General features: G+C 42.7%; 1 protein-coding gene and 1 long non-coding RNA gene across 3 annotated transcripts in view; one reads left to right on the plus strand and one right to left on the minus strand.

Moving 5' to 3' along the window:
• The window catches only part of LOC137320884 (uncharacterized), a 67,701-nt gene that overhangs the window by 31,371 nt on the left and 22,279 nt on the right, over window positions 1-14,051 (plus strand). The window contains exon 1 of one of the 2 annotated variants that reach the window (XR_010962659.1): window positions 11,245-11,491. The exons of the other annotated variant lie outside the window; for it this stretch is intronic. This is a non-coding gene — a long non-coding RNA (uncharacterized lncRNA). Of the gene's footprint in view, window positions 1-11,244; window positions 11,492-14,051 lie in introns of those variants that run through there. 2 annotated transcript variants of the gene reach the window in all.
• LOC137320883 (arrestin domain-containing protein 3-like) overlaps window positions 1,094-14,051 on the minus strand; it is a 34,754-nt gene continuing 21,796 nt past the window's right edge. Inside the window, exons 5-7 of the mRNA XM_067982833.1 lie at window positions 9,558-9,814; window positions 8,130-8,283; window positions 1,094-5,536 (exon numbers count right to left, since the gene is read on the minus strand). Of these exons, the coding sequence (XP_067838934.1) occupies window positions 5,487-5,536; window positions 8,130-8,283; window positions 9,558-9,814 (461 nt within the window). The 3' untranslated portion in view covers window positions 1,094-5,486. The remainder of the gene's footprint in view (window positions 5,537-8,129; window positions 8,284-9,557; window positions 9,815-14,051) is intronic.

Below are 14,051 nucleotides of genomic sequence, written 5' to 3' on the forward strand. Positions count from 1 at the left end.
GTGTCCAATTATCTGATCAGCTGATAATGAGGCTCTTACTGGGCAGGACATTTTGAAAAATGTACCCCAGTGTCTGTTTTAAGATTGTGTTTAATTGAACAAAGTTAAACTCTTCCCTAGAGGTTAACCAACTGCTCTCCGCTGACTGAGTACAATAAATTGGGTTCAGAATTATAAACGCAGCATTCATTAGTTGGTTTCAAGTCAACAAAGCACAACTCTTTTTCAACATTTCAGTATCACAACTTTAAGTAGGTTTAAATTTAATATAGCAAAATAGGAGCATTCAATTTTAAGGATTACAGTATGTAATCAGTTAAATTAGCCTTTTTCAATTTATGTAGCCAAAAAAGTAGCATTTAAACACTGTAGCCCTGAAAAATCTGTGGCTGTTCTGTCTCCTTTGCTCAGTTTAACTCCTTAAAGAGTCTGGCAAATGCAACTGCCTGTGTAGAAGCTGGACTGGACAGTGTTCCGTGTTTGTCACTAGGTGGCAGCACTGAGCTCAGGTACAACAAAGACTGAAATAGAAGCTGAAAATCCTGGAAACAGATGATCACTTTTTCTAATGAATGATCCAAGGGGACAAGGCCCACCCCTGAAGCTGTGGCTGATGACATCGTTCTGCATCACCCACAGGGCAGCAGAGGAAAGGTACAACTGCACACACGTGGCAACGCAGCAGGTGGTGGAGAGGTCCAATGGGGTGCTGAAAGCTCGCTTCAGCTGCCTGGACGGCCCTTCTCCCCCGATAAACTGGCAAAGATTGTAGTGGTGTGATGCGCACTGCACAATTTTGCCCTGTGGGACTTGGCAGATGAGGAGCCCATGGAATCAGAGGATCCTGGCCTGCGTCTTCCTGAGCTTGGGGGTGGTGGCCTCTTGGAGGAATCCACGCTCACAGCTACCAGGGCAGCCAGAGAGTAGCTGGTGGCACAGGTTTTGGGGCAATGATAACCCTCAACTCTCATAATCCCCCCTCCACCATGTCAAACCCGCCAAATCAAGCGGCACGAGGAAGTCTCAAACAATCACGTTGTGGACTGATCCCCATGGGGCTACGAACTCAAGGAATGACAGACAAGATAATATATCAAATAATAGAACTTTTATTCAATACAAAATTGCAATTGAACTTTCAGTTAGCAAACATCAATGAAAATTATGCTTAAAAAAAGTTTTATGAAACTTTTATCCAACAAATGACATTAGAAAAACTTTTATTTAACAAGCTTTTATAGTGGTATGTGAAGGTTTTTGGGGCTTGCCATTGGCTGCACTGCTTCTGAGGTCTCTGATTCGTCACTATGTTTGCTGCAGCGTATTCAAATTTCTTTCCCAGGAAATTTAGGTGTAAGTTTGCAACGGGAAGATCAGCGTGCAAAATGGCGTAAATCGCTAATTGCAATTTTTGCATCACTATCGTCTAGAATCCTTCTTGCTCTCATACCAAATTTCCCTCTCTGCTTTTTTAACAGACATTAACCTATTTCAAATAAAAAGGGCTAACTTATCTACAAATATTTTGTTACCTGAACTGCTGATACAAAACAGCTGTTAACAAGCAAGATTCGGTGAGAAAAGTACATGAATTAACTACCCTCTTGACAGAAGATCTTTGGAGCTGACTCGTTGACTGTAACATGGTCATTTACGATACTACAGTTGTTTCTTGGAGCAGAGGAATCTCTGCTATATTCAGCTTTTTAATTATTTCATTTTTCCTTCCCTTTATTTTCAGCACCACTAGTAATTCAGTTCAGTCAACAAGAGGTATTAGAGTCACATTGAAATAGACAACATAAATAGATTCAACAGACAATGGGGTAACTTTTCATCTTCACTGCATGGGCGGTAATCTGGCCTGTTCGAGTCCATCCGATTTTTGTTCCATTGACATCAGTGGAATGAAAATCAGGAGAGTTCTACAATGGGCAGTCAGCTCCGCCAGACTACTGCGCATCTGATGAAGACAAAAAAGTACCCTAATACCATGGGTTTCTGGAGAGAGAAGGTATTGAGAGACACGGTGAATGGCATTGATCTTTGGCAAAGGGATAGGCTTGATGGGCTTAAAGGCCACATCCTGTTCGTAAAAATTCTTAATAGTTCATAGTATCCATTTAGCTCTCTCTGAACTTCAAAAACCCAATCAAATGCAACTATTTGAAAGCTAGCACCAGGATTTGGAAGGTTTCCAGTCTTACACAGCCCTTTACAAACATTTTTATTAATTTAGCTTGCTGGACATATGTGCCAGGGCTAATTGGTCAGAAAAACAGCACACAGCAGCTGTCCTTAGTACACTGAAAGATTTCTAAAGATGACAAGCCCGCAAATAAGGCTGCTGAATGGCCTCATAATACACATGGTGCCTTCCAGGAAACACAAAAGTACAAAGCAATTAGAATACTTAAGTATGTCACAAAAATTTGAATTTCCATTACAGCATTTTCCACACTAAATAAAAATATAATAAAAAATGTAAGCGTTTCAGCACGTAAGCAGCGCTTCCGTCCTACTGCTGGCGAAGTGGGAGCAGCTTCAGGGAATTTTCCTGTTATGGAGTTGTAACTGCATGAATACAGGTTTGCAAAGAAAACAAAAATCCAGGCATTTAACAGAAGCACTTAAAGAGCATGCGTTGTTCTGGTCACCACATTACAGGAAAGATGTGATTGCACTAGAGAGGGTACCGAGGAGATTCATGAGGATGTTGCCAGGGCTGGAGAATTTTAGCTCTGAAGAAATGATTGGAGAGGCAGGGGTTGCTTTCTTTGGAACAAAGGAGGCTGAGAGGAGATTTAATTGAGGTGTATAAAATTATGATGGGACTAGATAGAGTGGATAGGGAGGACCTATTTCCCTCAGCAGAGGGATCAGTGACCAGGGGGCATAGATTTAAAGTAATTGGTAGAAGGATTAGGCGGGAGCTAAGGAGAATTTTTTTCACCCAGAGCGTGATAGGGGTCCGGAACTCACTGCCTGATAGGGTGGTAGAGGCAGAAACCCTCAACTCATTTAAAAAGTACTTGGATGTGCACTTGAAGTGCCGTAACCTACAGGGCTGTAGTGCTGGAAAGTGGGATTAAGTTGGATGGCTCTTTTTCGGCTGGCACGGACACGGTGGGCTGAATGGCCTCCTTCTGTGCTGTAACTTTCTATGATTCTATGAAACTTAAAACCAGGTTCCCTTTTATAAAAAAATGCCAAATCTGCCATTTTGTTTCTGCCGAAAATCTGAGATGCGTCTGCTTCACATTTGAGACATCAGCACAGTATATATAGCACAGAACACCTGTGCTGACATCATCAACGTGATGCTCGCTCCATCACTGCATCTGATTTTCAGTAAGAACAAAACTGGAAAATTTCAAGGTTTTTTTTCTTTAAATTTAGGAGCAAATCAGCTTTTTACTGATTTGCCATCTGAGAAAAATATCCAGGAATGATTGGCAAAAATCAGTTTTTAAAAGAAAAGCACAAACTCAATGACCCTTAGGTATATTATGACAATACAGATGTGTAAGGTGTCAACTAATGATGGGAGGAAAACTATTGAGAACACTCTCTCGGTAAACCCTAGAGACTGGAACCAGCACATTACAAAGCAAGGCAAAATTGTTTCTATGCAATAGCTGAGCTGCTATTCAAGCAAATATGTTGTAGGTTTTCATATTACCTTTGTCCAATGAAGTAACCAGAAAGAGTCCAAGTATTATGTTATTTCACCAAACAAAAAGGGCCAACATTGCCTCCGATGTATTGTTCAATGTTGAACACATTTGATATGCTATATTAAGTTGATGCCAACTAAGGCTTTGATATATAATTCTAAACTGAGTTATTGTGCTCTGTCAAATTTAACATAGTTAATGTTTTGCTTTTGGAATTCCTAAACCAAGTTATTGTTCCGTTTACGGCGATTAAATTAACAATTATCTTATTGTTGAGTGCGTAGACTAACAAAATATAATGGTTATTGGTTATACATCAAACTTTTTTAAAATTTGTTCATGGGATGTGGGTGTCACTGGCAAGGCCAACATTTATTGCCCATCCCTAATTGCCCTTGAGAAGGTGGTGGTGAGCTGCCTTCTTGAACCGCTACAGTCCGTGTGGTGAAGGTTCTCCCACAGTGCTGTTAGGTAGGGCGTTCCAGGATTTTGACCCAGCGACGATGAAGGAATGGCGATATATTTCCAAGTCTGGGATGGTGTGTGACTGGGAGGGGAACGTGCAGGTGATGTTGTTCCCATGTGCTTGCTGCCCTTGTCCTTCTAGGTCGTAGAGGTCGCGGGTTTGGGAGTTGCTGCAGTGCATCCTGTGGATGGTACACACTGCAGCCATTGGATGTCAAGGGGAGATGGTTAGACTCTCTTGTTGGAAATGGTCATTGCCTGGCACGAATGTTACTTGCCACTTATCAGCCCAAGCCTGGATGTTGTCCAGGTCTTGCTGCTTGCGGGCATGGACTGCTTCATTATCTGAGGGGTTGCAAATGGAGCTGAACACTGTGCAATCATCAGCAAACATCCCCATTTCTGACCTTATGATGGAGGGAAGATCATTGATGAAGCAGCTGACTATGGTTGGGCCTAGGACACTGCCCTGAGGAACTCCTGCAGCAATGTCCTGGTGCTGAGATGATTGGCCTCCAACAACCACTACCATCTTCCTTTGTGTTAGGCTCTAGCCACTGGAGAATTTTCCCCCTGATTCCCACTTACTTCAATTTTACTAGGGCTCCTTGGTGCCACACTCGGTCAAATGCTGCCTTGATGTCAAGGGCAGTCACTCTCCCCTCACCTCTGGAATTCAGCTCTTTTGTCCATGTTTGGACCAAGACTGTAATGAGGTCTGGAGCCGAGTGGTCCTGGCGGAACCGAAACTGAGCATCGGTGAGCAGGTTATTGGTGAGTAAGTGTCGCTTGATAGCACTGTCGACGACACCTTCCATCAATTTGCTGACGATTGAGAGTAGACTGATGGGGCAGTAATTGGCCGGATTGGATTTGTCCTGGTTTTTGTGGACAGGATATACCTGGGCAATTTTCCACATTGTCGGGTAGATGCCAATGTTGTAGCTGTACTGGAACAGTTTGGCTAGAGGCGCGGCTAGTTCTGGAGCACAAGTCATCAGCGCTACAGCCGGGATGTTATCAGGTCCCATAGCCTTTGTTGTATCCAGTGCACTCAGCCGTTTCTTGATATCACGTGGAGTGAATCAAATTGGCTGAAGACTGGCTTCTGTGATGGTGGGGATATCGGGATGAGGCTGAGATGGATCATCTACTCGGCACTTCTGGCTGAGGATGAATGTCGTGCCCTGTTCTATCCTTGTTGTCTTTAAGTTAAATAGATTTTTGGAGTGGAGTTGGATTATGTCAGATGACTTGAGAGCTAGCCAAACAAGACATCACTAAAACCCCATGGAGGACAAATGTAAACCTCAATCCATCATTCCTCTTAAGGCTTTTCGTTCCTTATGTCTGGAAGCCCAGATTCTGGTTGGTGATTAGAAAGTCAGATTTCCCTGAAAAGGAAAGAATTACAATATGAGAAGGATCTGCCCCGATCCAAAAAGCATTTTGCTTATTTGAGCTAGACGAAAACATCACTGTTCATCTGATTGTCAGGTAACTTAAAAGTATAGGTTTTCATTCATGTGAACAGTGAGGCCAGTCAAATAGTACCTGCTTGTAAGTCAATTGATCAGGAGTTCTGCCCAGCTGCATGAATTTAATGGCTACCAATCCCTGTTGACAATAACATACTTAAATCCCTGATGTTCTTGAATCAAGCACCTCCCTTCCTCAGCTGAAACGGAAGCCAAGGATATCCTGTAAAGCTGATTAAATGACTTTTTCATTGATAAAACAATTTAGCCCTAGGTCCTTTGTTTTTGGCTGTCAATTGGACAGGGCATTTTGGTCCAAGCAGTAATGTGAGATTCACTGATTTACCATTTTGTTTTCTGATTTTTTTTTTCCCCTTATGACTCTTGCGGGGTTAGAAAGCCATAGCTCATACCTTGTGCCAAGTGGATATTAACAATGTAAGAAATAGGAGCAGGAGTAGGCCATATGGCCCCTCGAGCCTGCTCTGCCATTCAATAAGATCATGGCTGTTCTTTGACCTCATCTCCACTTTCCCACTCAAGCCCCATATCCCTCGATTCCCTTATTGTCCAAAAATCTACTGATCTCAGCCTTGATTTTACTCTACCCCAGAGGGCTGTGGATGCTGAGTCATTGAGAATTCCAAAGATTCACAACCCTCTGAGTGAAGAAATTCCTCCTCATCTCGGTCATACATGGTTGACCCATTACCTTGAGACTATGACACCTAGTTCTAGGCTCTCCAGCCAGAGGAAACAACTTCTCCGTATCTACCCTGTCAAGCCCTCAAAGAATTTCATACATTTCAATGAGATCACCTCTCATTCTTCTAAACTCCAGAGAATATAAGCCCATTCCAGTCAATCTCTCCTCATAGTACAACCCTCTCATCCCAGGAATCAATCGAGTGAACCTTCGTTGCACTGCCTCTAAGGCAAGTATATCCTTCCTTGGGTAAGGAGACCAAACCTGTATATGATATTCCAGGTGTCGTCTCACCAGAGCCCTATATAATTGCAGCAGGACCTCCTTGCTCTTAGCCTTTATTGCAAGAGGATTGGAGTATAACATACCATTTGCCTTCCTAATTGCTTACTTTACCTGCATGTTAACTTTCTGTGATTCGTGTACAATGACACCCAAATCCCTCTGAATACCAATGTTTCTTAGTCTCTCAACTTTTAAAAAAAAAATCTGCTTTTCTATTCTTCCTACCAAAGCAGATAACTTCCTATTTCCCCACATTATACTCCATCTGCTATCTTCTCACTCACTCACTTAACCTTTCTATATCCATTTGCAGCCTCTTTGCGTCCTCCTCACAGCTTATATTCCTTTATAAGCAAGCCTAGGCAGTGAGTGTTGGCAGGTTATCCAACCTGTGGAGACATCTAGAAGTCACTAGATAGCAAGTAGCAAATCCTGGACAATTATCTTATCCTCCCTAGCATTCAAGATGCAACACACCCTATGAAGGTTTTCAGTTGTATCACACCTCAAGTCACTGTAATAGAATCTAATTGCATGACACACAGTTATTTACTTGCACCCAGGCTGTGATTGTGCTCCTTTAATTTCGAGCATCTCAATACTACTTTTCTACTTTTACAAGATGGCACACTGAGGATACAATCCATCCTGAAGAAAGATCTCCTTGGTGTAGCATAGGCGACAAAGCTTCATCTCCTGTGACATGCCCAGGGAGTGACATGCCCAAGTATTCCACAACATGCACCTGAGGAAGGAGGAAGCCTCCAAAAGCTTGTGAATTTCAAATAAAAATGTTGGACTATAACTTGGTGTTGTAAAATTGTTTACAAATGCCCAAGTAGTCATGGAATCTATGGACCTACATACTTCAGTAATGTGAGGTCTGTGCAACCCACCTTAAATACAGGTGGACCTCCCTCTAATCATTTCTCTGCAACTCCTTCTCATTCTCATCTCCCTGTGGGCAAAAGTAATTCCATGTGGAATGTCCATTTTAACACTACTTAAATTACTTTTAAGTTCTTTGAAATGCAATGATTTGAAAGCAACCAAACTAAACAAGTAAACAAAAATGCAAAAAAAAACCAAATTAAAATCAAAGAAATAAATGCACCAAAGAAAATGCCAAAAAAGGAACCTAAAATTGAAAATCAAAAACAATCTTGAACCAGCCTACCACAGCTTTAAGAAAAAAAAAATCAAAGGTCAGGGAGGGCCTTCCACTGTAATCATTTTAAAGGTCCAGAGTGCTGGCTGCACACTTCTCAAGCAAACGTTGGGAAGTCATAGGCCAGTTAAATTTAAATAATTTTTGAATTATTAACGAGGCTCTCATGCACTGTCGGTGGCAGCCTGCAACGATTCCAGTGTAGCCTGTCCCTCAAAAAAACAGGCTGCACCACTCTGGTGCAGGGAGGATGCAAGGCCTGTTCCTAGGATTTTCTGACTTCTGCTCTCCCCTGCCCTGGTCACCCACATGCACATATCCTTATACGTCTTGTCAGATCTTGTCCTTACCTTCAGGGAGTGTGGGGTTTAAATTATTGTAGCTCATGCCATACTGGTTGCTAAAGTTGGTAGCCTGGCTGTTGGAGGGATGCAAGGGAATTGTACCAATAACTATTGGTAATTTAACAGTTAAATTAATTGTTCCAGGGATATCTACGCACACCTAAGAAACAATAAGCAAACCTTTAATAATTTAAAACTTTATTGCCAACAATTTATTTTTCCACTTCAATTTCTTCCCTTACCCTTACTCTGTAGATAGCAGGAATCTGTGCAAGGGTGAGTTTCCATATTTGATATCAACCCACCCAAGAGACCATCCTTCACATAAGAATGCATAAACTGAGTGTTGGACTATTCCACTATTTACGTCATTACCAGAGATCCCATTTCTGTTTCTACTCAATAAATATGGCTTTGTCGGCAACAGTTTTTTTTTAAAAAGGGCGTTTGCACCAGAGACGACTAAGTAGGACCCGCCCTTACACAGCCACCCGCCGAAGCAATTGTATCAAATTATGGCCAAAAAAACCTTCATGCAGAGAAACGATTCTTCAAGGAGGCCATGATAGAACTTTGCAGGGCTCCGCACTCGATCCTAGAAACCATTTCCAGGGCGGGGATATCTCTGTCAGTGACTGTCAAATTAACGGCTACCTTGACTGAAGAGACAGGCAGCAGCAACCAGTGAACCAGTGGCAGAAGATGATCTAAACTTAGAGCAAGACGACTTATTTGCACAACCAACTGGTCACTTAGTAAGACAGGCTCTAACTGATGACATATTCAATTATGTACCTGAAACATCCAATGCATAACAGTCATTTTCACATGTGCTTCATATCGTGGCCAGATAAACCATTGCTGCCATTGCCCACAGCTTGACAAGGACCCCGAGAACATTTCTTGCCAATTATCTCATTCTGCCGCTTCTCAAATGAAGGCTCATCATACATTACACTAGTCATACCAAATTTTATTCATTTTAACAGAATATGGTAATTAAAATTAGGAGGGAAAGCTTGGCTGAAGAGATGGGGTATAAGAGGTTTTTAAAAGGGGGTAGACAATGAGAGGCCAGCAAGAAGGTTGGAGTAGTCAAATCTCATATGTGTGCTTCAGTGGTGAAGGGGTTGAGGTAGGAATAGAGGAGGGCAATGTTGCAGAGGTGGAAGTCAGTGGTCTTTGTGATGGACAGAATATAGGATCTGAAACTTACCTCAGGGTTTAACATGATGTCAAGGTTGTGAGTGGACAGTGGCCAGAATCAGTGGGGTGGGAAGAGGACGGAGAAAGCAAAGAAAATAAAAGGTGAAGGCAAGAAACACAGTACGGTAAAGCTCCTACTTTAAAGGTTTGGCATTACCACGTGCTTTGTGACGCTCTACTCATTTTGCATTGTCAGCACGTTTAACAGTAATTCAAGAACCCACCTACCATCAGTGAGTATTCCATCTCGATTATGCTGCAGTTCATCAGCGTGGGAGACACTGGTGGAATTTGCAGTGCCATTGCATTCCAACTTTCTGTTTTTCCAGCTAACACCGGCTCTCCCTGGAAATTGATTATGAGCTCCTTCGCTTTCCTGCTTCGTCCTTCAGCATGGAAAGTCTGTGTTTTGTAAATGGCTGCCTTTGGCACCACTGTGCGGGAAGAATGATTCTCAATTTCAGCAAATATTTGAATTGATTCACCTGCAGAAGAGATAAAAACACAAAGTAAATTATTTTGAATATTTCGTTTGGATTCTGCAGCAGTCTAGTTGAAAAAAAAATAAAGTTAGTAAGTCAAATTTAGGGGTATGGGGACAATTAAAGGGGACTGTCACAATGGTGGGGGGGGGGGGGGGGGGAGGTCAAAAATTTTGCAAGCCTTTAAGGACCAAAGGCATCTCAAACGATTAGTACTTTTGTCATAGCTGAAAGGGTAGGGATTATGAAGTGATAGGGAAAGGAAATCCCGACTGCATAGGAACAGGAGTAGGCCTTTCAACTCCTTGAGCCTGTTCCGCCATTCAATTAGATCATGGCTGATTTATATCTTAACTCCATCTACCCACCTTGATTCTGTAACCCTTAAAACCCTTGCCTAACACAAATCTATTAATCTCAGTTCTTAAATTTTCACCTGACCTAGCCTCTACAGCTTTTTGGGGGAGAGTTCCAGATTTCCACTACCCTTTGTGTGAAGAAGTGCTTCCTGACATCGCTCCTGAATGGCCTAACTCTAATTGTAAGGTTACTCTCCCTTGTTCTGGACTACCCCACCAGAGGAAATAGTTTCCCTCTATCAACCCTATCAACTCCTTTAATCATCTTAAACATCGCATTTAGATCACTCCTTAATCTTCTATACTCAAGGGAATACAAGCCTAGTCTATGCAACCTGTCCTCATGCTTGAGCCCACAGATCACGAGTTCTGTCACTGACTGTTGTCAGCCCTATGATGCCTGTTAGCAGTAGATGTCTTTACAACAGAGCTCTCTACATTTGGCTCTCTGCTGTGAATTACCCAGAGTCATTGCCAGATAGGTATGACAATGCCTGCAAATATGGTTGGTGGTATCTTGGCATATGTGGCCAATGAGGCTTTGCTGCCTGGTGAGCATCTTGCTATGTCTTCTTTCATGCAGCCGTCATAATTAGGGATTCTTGGCGATTTGACTTAGGAGGGATTTTTGTTTTAAGCTAGAACATGGTTCTGATATGAACTCAGTTATTCAGAACTTTAAGGGTTAATTTACAAAAGATCTAGCCTCCTCTCAGATGGTTTTTCAGATAGGGAATTGCTGGAGCCACTGGCACAAACAGGGGATTGGTATGTTAATAAGCTAACTTCACAGGTAATGAGCAGCCGTTGAAACTGTTATCCTTAGAGACCTGGAATAATGGCCAGGAGTTTATTAAAATGTCCCTGCCATTCAGGCTCTAAGTATTGGGACAACAATGTTTGTCTTAAAACAACAGGAATTAGTTATCAAGGTGATCACATCTGGAGGGTGGTGGGGGTGGCAGAGGCCAGTTTAATTGGCAGCTTTACTAACCAACCCCATGATGGGGTGGAGTCAGAGATTGACTCTCTCTCCCTCCCCTCCCCCGACTTCATTTCCTGTGGACAGAGAGAACAAAAGAACAGGAAAACACTTTTCAAGGTTCATTTTAACAGTGAGTGGCGAATGAGACGGCGAGGAGGTACATCTCCTTTTAAGACGAAAGATGGCCTAGGATTAGATAACCAGTCAGGTTTCAAGAAAAAGAGACTGTCCAAGAAAAATGAATGATTGTTAACCTGCTAAATGGGTCAGCATGGCATAATTTTTAAAATTATTTTCCTTATTTACGAGGAGGGGCTGAAGTTAAGTTGCATTGAGGTAAGATTTGCTATATCTGTTATTCTACACTTTCACCTACTGACTGCAAACTATAGCAGCTTGACGAATTGTATTTGGCCTTGTCTCACTAAAGTGTTAGTCAATTTGCTTTTTGGAAGTTGGAGAAGCACAGGTGAGGCCATGTAAAAGGATCATGGTATCCAGTTCACAACATTATTACAGCCTCGGGCTGTTGTATCGTACATTTAGATATTGGGAAGTGAAAGTAATCTCCTGATCATGAGGAACATAGGTCTGCTTACTCGAGAGACTAGTTATTTTAGCCTGAGAATATCGAAGGCAGACCAGAAATTTATAACCAGCACCACATACAGCATGACATGCTGTGATTAAGCTGCTGCTGAAGAACCAACTAACATGATGGTCAGTGAGGCCTTCACAAGTATTTGTACCATGAGACCTTTTATCAACTGGATAAAAGTGGAGAGACTAGAGAAGCTGGGATTGTTCTCCATGGAGCAGAGAAAGTTAAGGGGAGATTTAATAGAGTGTTCAAAATTATGAGGGGTTTTGATAGAGTAAATAAGGAGAAACTATTTCCACTGGCGGGTGGGCCGATAACCAAAGAACACAGATTTAAGATAATTGGCAAACGAACCAGAGGAGAGATGAGGAGAAATGTTTTTTTTACACAGCAAGTTGTTATGATCTGGAATGCAGTATCTTAAAAGTAGTGGAAGCAGATTCAATAGTAACTTTCAAAAAGGAATTGGATAAATACCGGATATATAAGCTGGCCAGCTAGCACTTCCCACCGGATTCGGACGAAAGACTGACAGGGCCTATTCAGATGACACCCGGGAATTGAAATCTCCACATGATTCCCGCCAAGGAGTTAAAATCAGGGCTTTTGAGTTCTGATCCTCCTTAACTCCCCGTATCTGAGGAGCTGGCAGTCAAACCGACTGTTACCCCCGGCAGGTGTGGGATTCCCTAGAAGATGCCACATTGCTGTGCTGATATTAATTAAAAGCATTTCAACATTACTCCAAATTTCCTCTGTGGAGTATGTTAACGAACCCCAATATCTCACTGATGTGCTATGCGGAAAACACTTCTGGGTGTAATTCACATTCCCCGAATGCATGTTCGATGGATTTAATTACTTTTGAGATAAATTTAACATAATAGCAGCTTAATATAAATGACCCAAAATTGATCTGAGGTCAAATGGTCAAAAACCCCATAGAGTGCCATGGGCGTGGAGTTAAAGTGCATATGATCAACGTAAATGGGGCATCAGAATAGTGCTCCCATGTCATTAACATATTAATATGAAGCTTGTACCTGCTCCCTGGCTACCAAAAAAGAGTCATAGAGTCATAGAGTTATACAGCACGGATAGAGGCCCGCCGGCCATCAGCCCTGTCTACTCTAATCCCATATTCCAGCATTTGGTCCGTAGCCTTGTATGCTATGGCATTTCAAGTGCTCATCCAAATGCTTCTTGAATGTTGTGAGGGTTCCTGCCTCCACAACCCTTTCAGGCAGTGAGTTCCAGACTCCAACCACCCTCTGGGTGAAAAAGTTCTTTCTCAAATCCCCTCTAAACCTCCCGCCTTTTACCTTGAATCGATGTCCCCTTGTTATAGAACCCTCAACGAAGGGAAAAAGCTCCTTAGTATCCATCCTATCTGTGCCCCTCATAATTTTGTACACCTCAATCATGTCCCCCCTCAGCCTCCTCTGCTCCAAGGAAAACAAACCCAATCTTCCCAGTCTCTCTTCATAGCTGAAGCGCTCCAGCCCTGGTAACATCCTGGTGAATCTCCTCTGCACCCTCTCCAAAGCGATCACATCCTTCCTGTAGTGTGGCGACCAGAACTGCACACAGTACTCCAGCTGTGGCCTAACCAGTGTTTTATACAGCTCCATCATAACCTCCTTGCTCTTATATTCTATGCCTCGGCTAATAAAGGCAAGTATCCCATATGCCTTCTTTACCACCTTATCTACCTGTTCCGCCGCCTTCAGGGATCTGTGAACTTGCACACCAAGATCCCTCTGACCCTCTGTCTTGCCTAGGGTCCTCCCATTCATTGTGTATTCCCTTGCCTTGTTAGTCCCTCCAAAGTGCATCACCTCGCACTTTTCCGGGTTAAATTCCATTTGCCACTGTTTCGCCCATCTGACCAACCCATCGTCCTGCAGACTGAGGCTATCCTCCTCGCTATTTACCAGATGGCGACCCAGGTCTCTACTCATTCTCCCTGTTCCTAACACCCTGTGAATTAATTCAGATGGGGCAACAGGAATGGGAAAATTGTCCCTTGAGTGTTCAACTAAGGGAGGTATCAGAGCTGAACCCATCCTGTTCTTAGCTGATAACTGCAGACATGCATTTTAAAAATCTATTCTAATTGGACTAAAAGGACCTAAACTTCTGTGGGGGCGACAAGTGCTGGGATGTGCCTGTAGGGAACCTCCATTTCTGACCCCACTGAAGTATGCTGGGTCAGGGGAAGGTTTCCTTTTTTTTAAAACATATTCCTGGCGGATGCCCTCGGCACTAGAGGCACATCTTGGGCTCCCACCCGAC

Source organism: Heptranchias perlo, chromosome 4 (assembly GCF_035084215.1).
Source record: "Heptranchias perlo isolate sHepPer1 chromosome 4, sHepPer1.hap1, whole genome shotgun sequence".
Lineage (NCBI taxonomy): Eukaryota > Metazoa > Chordata > Chondrichthyes > Hexanchiformes > Hexanchidae > Heptranchias > Heptranchias perlo.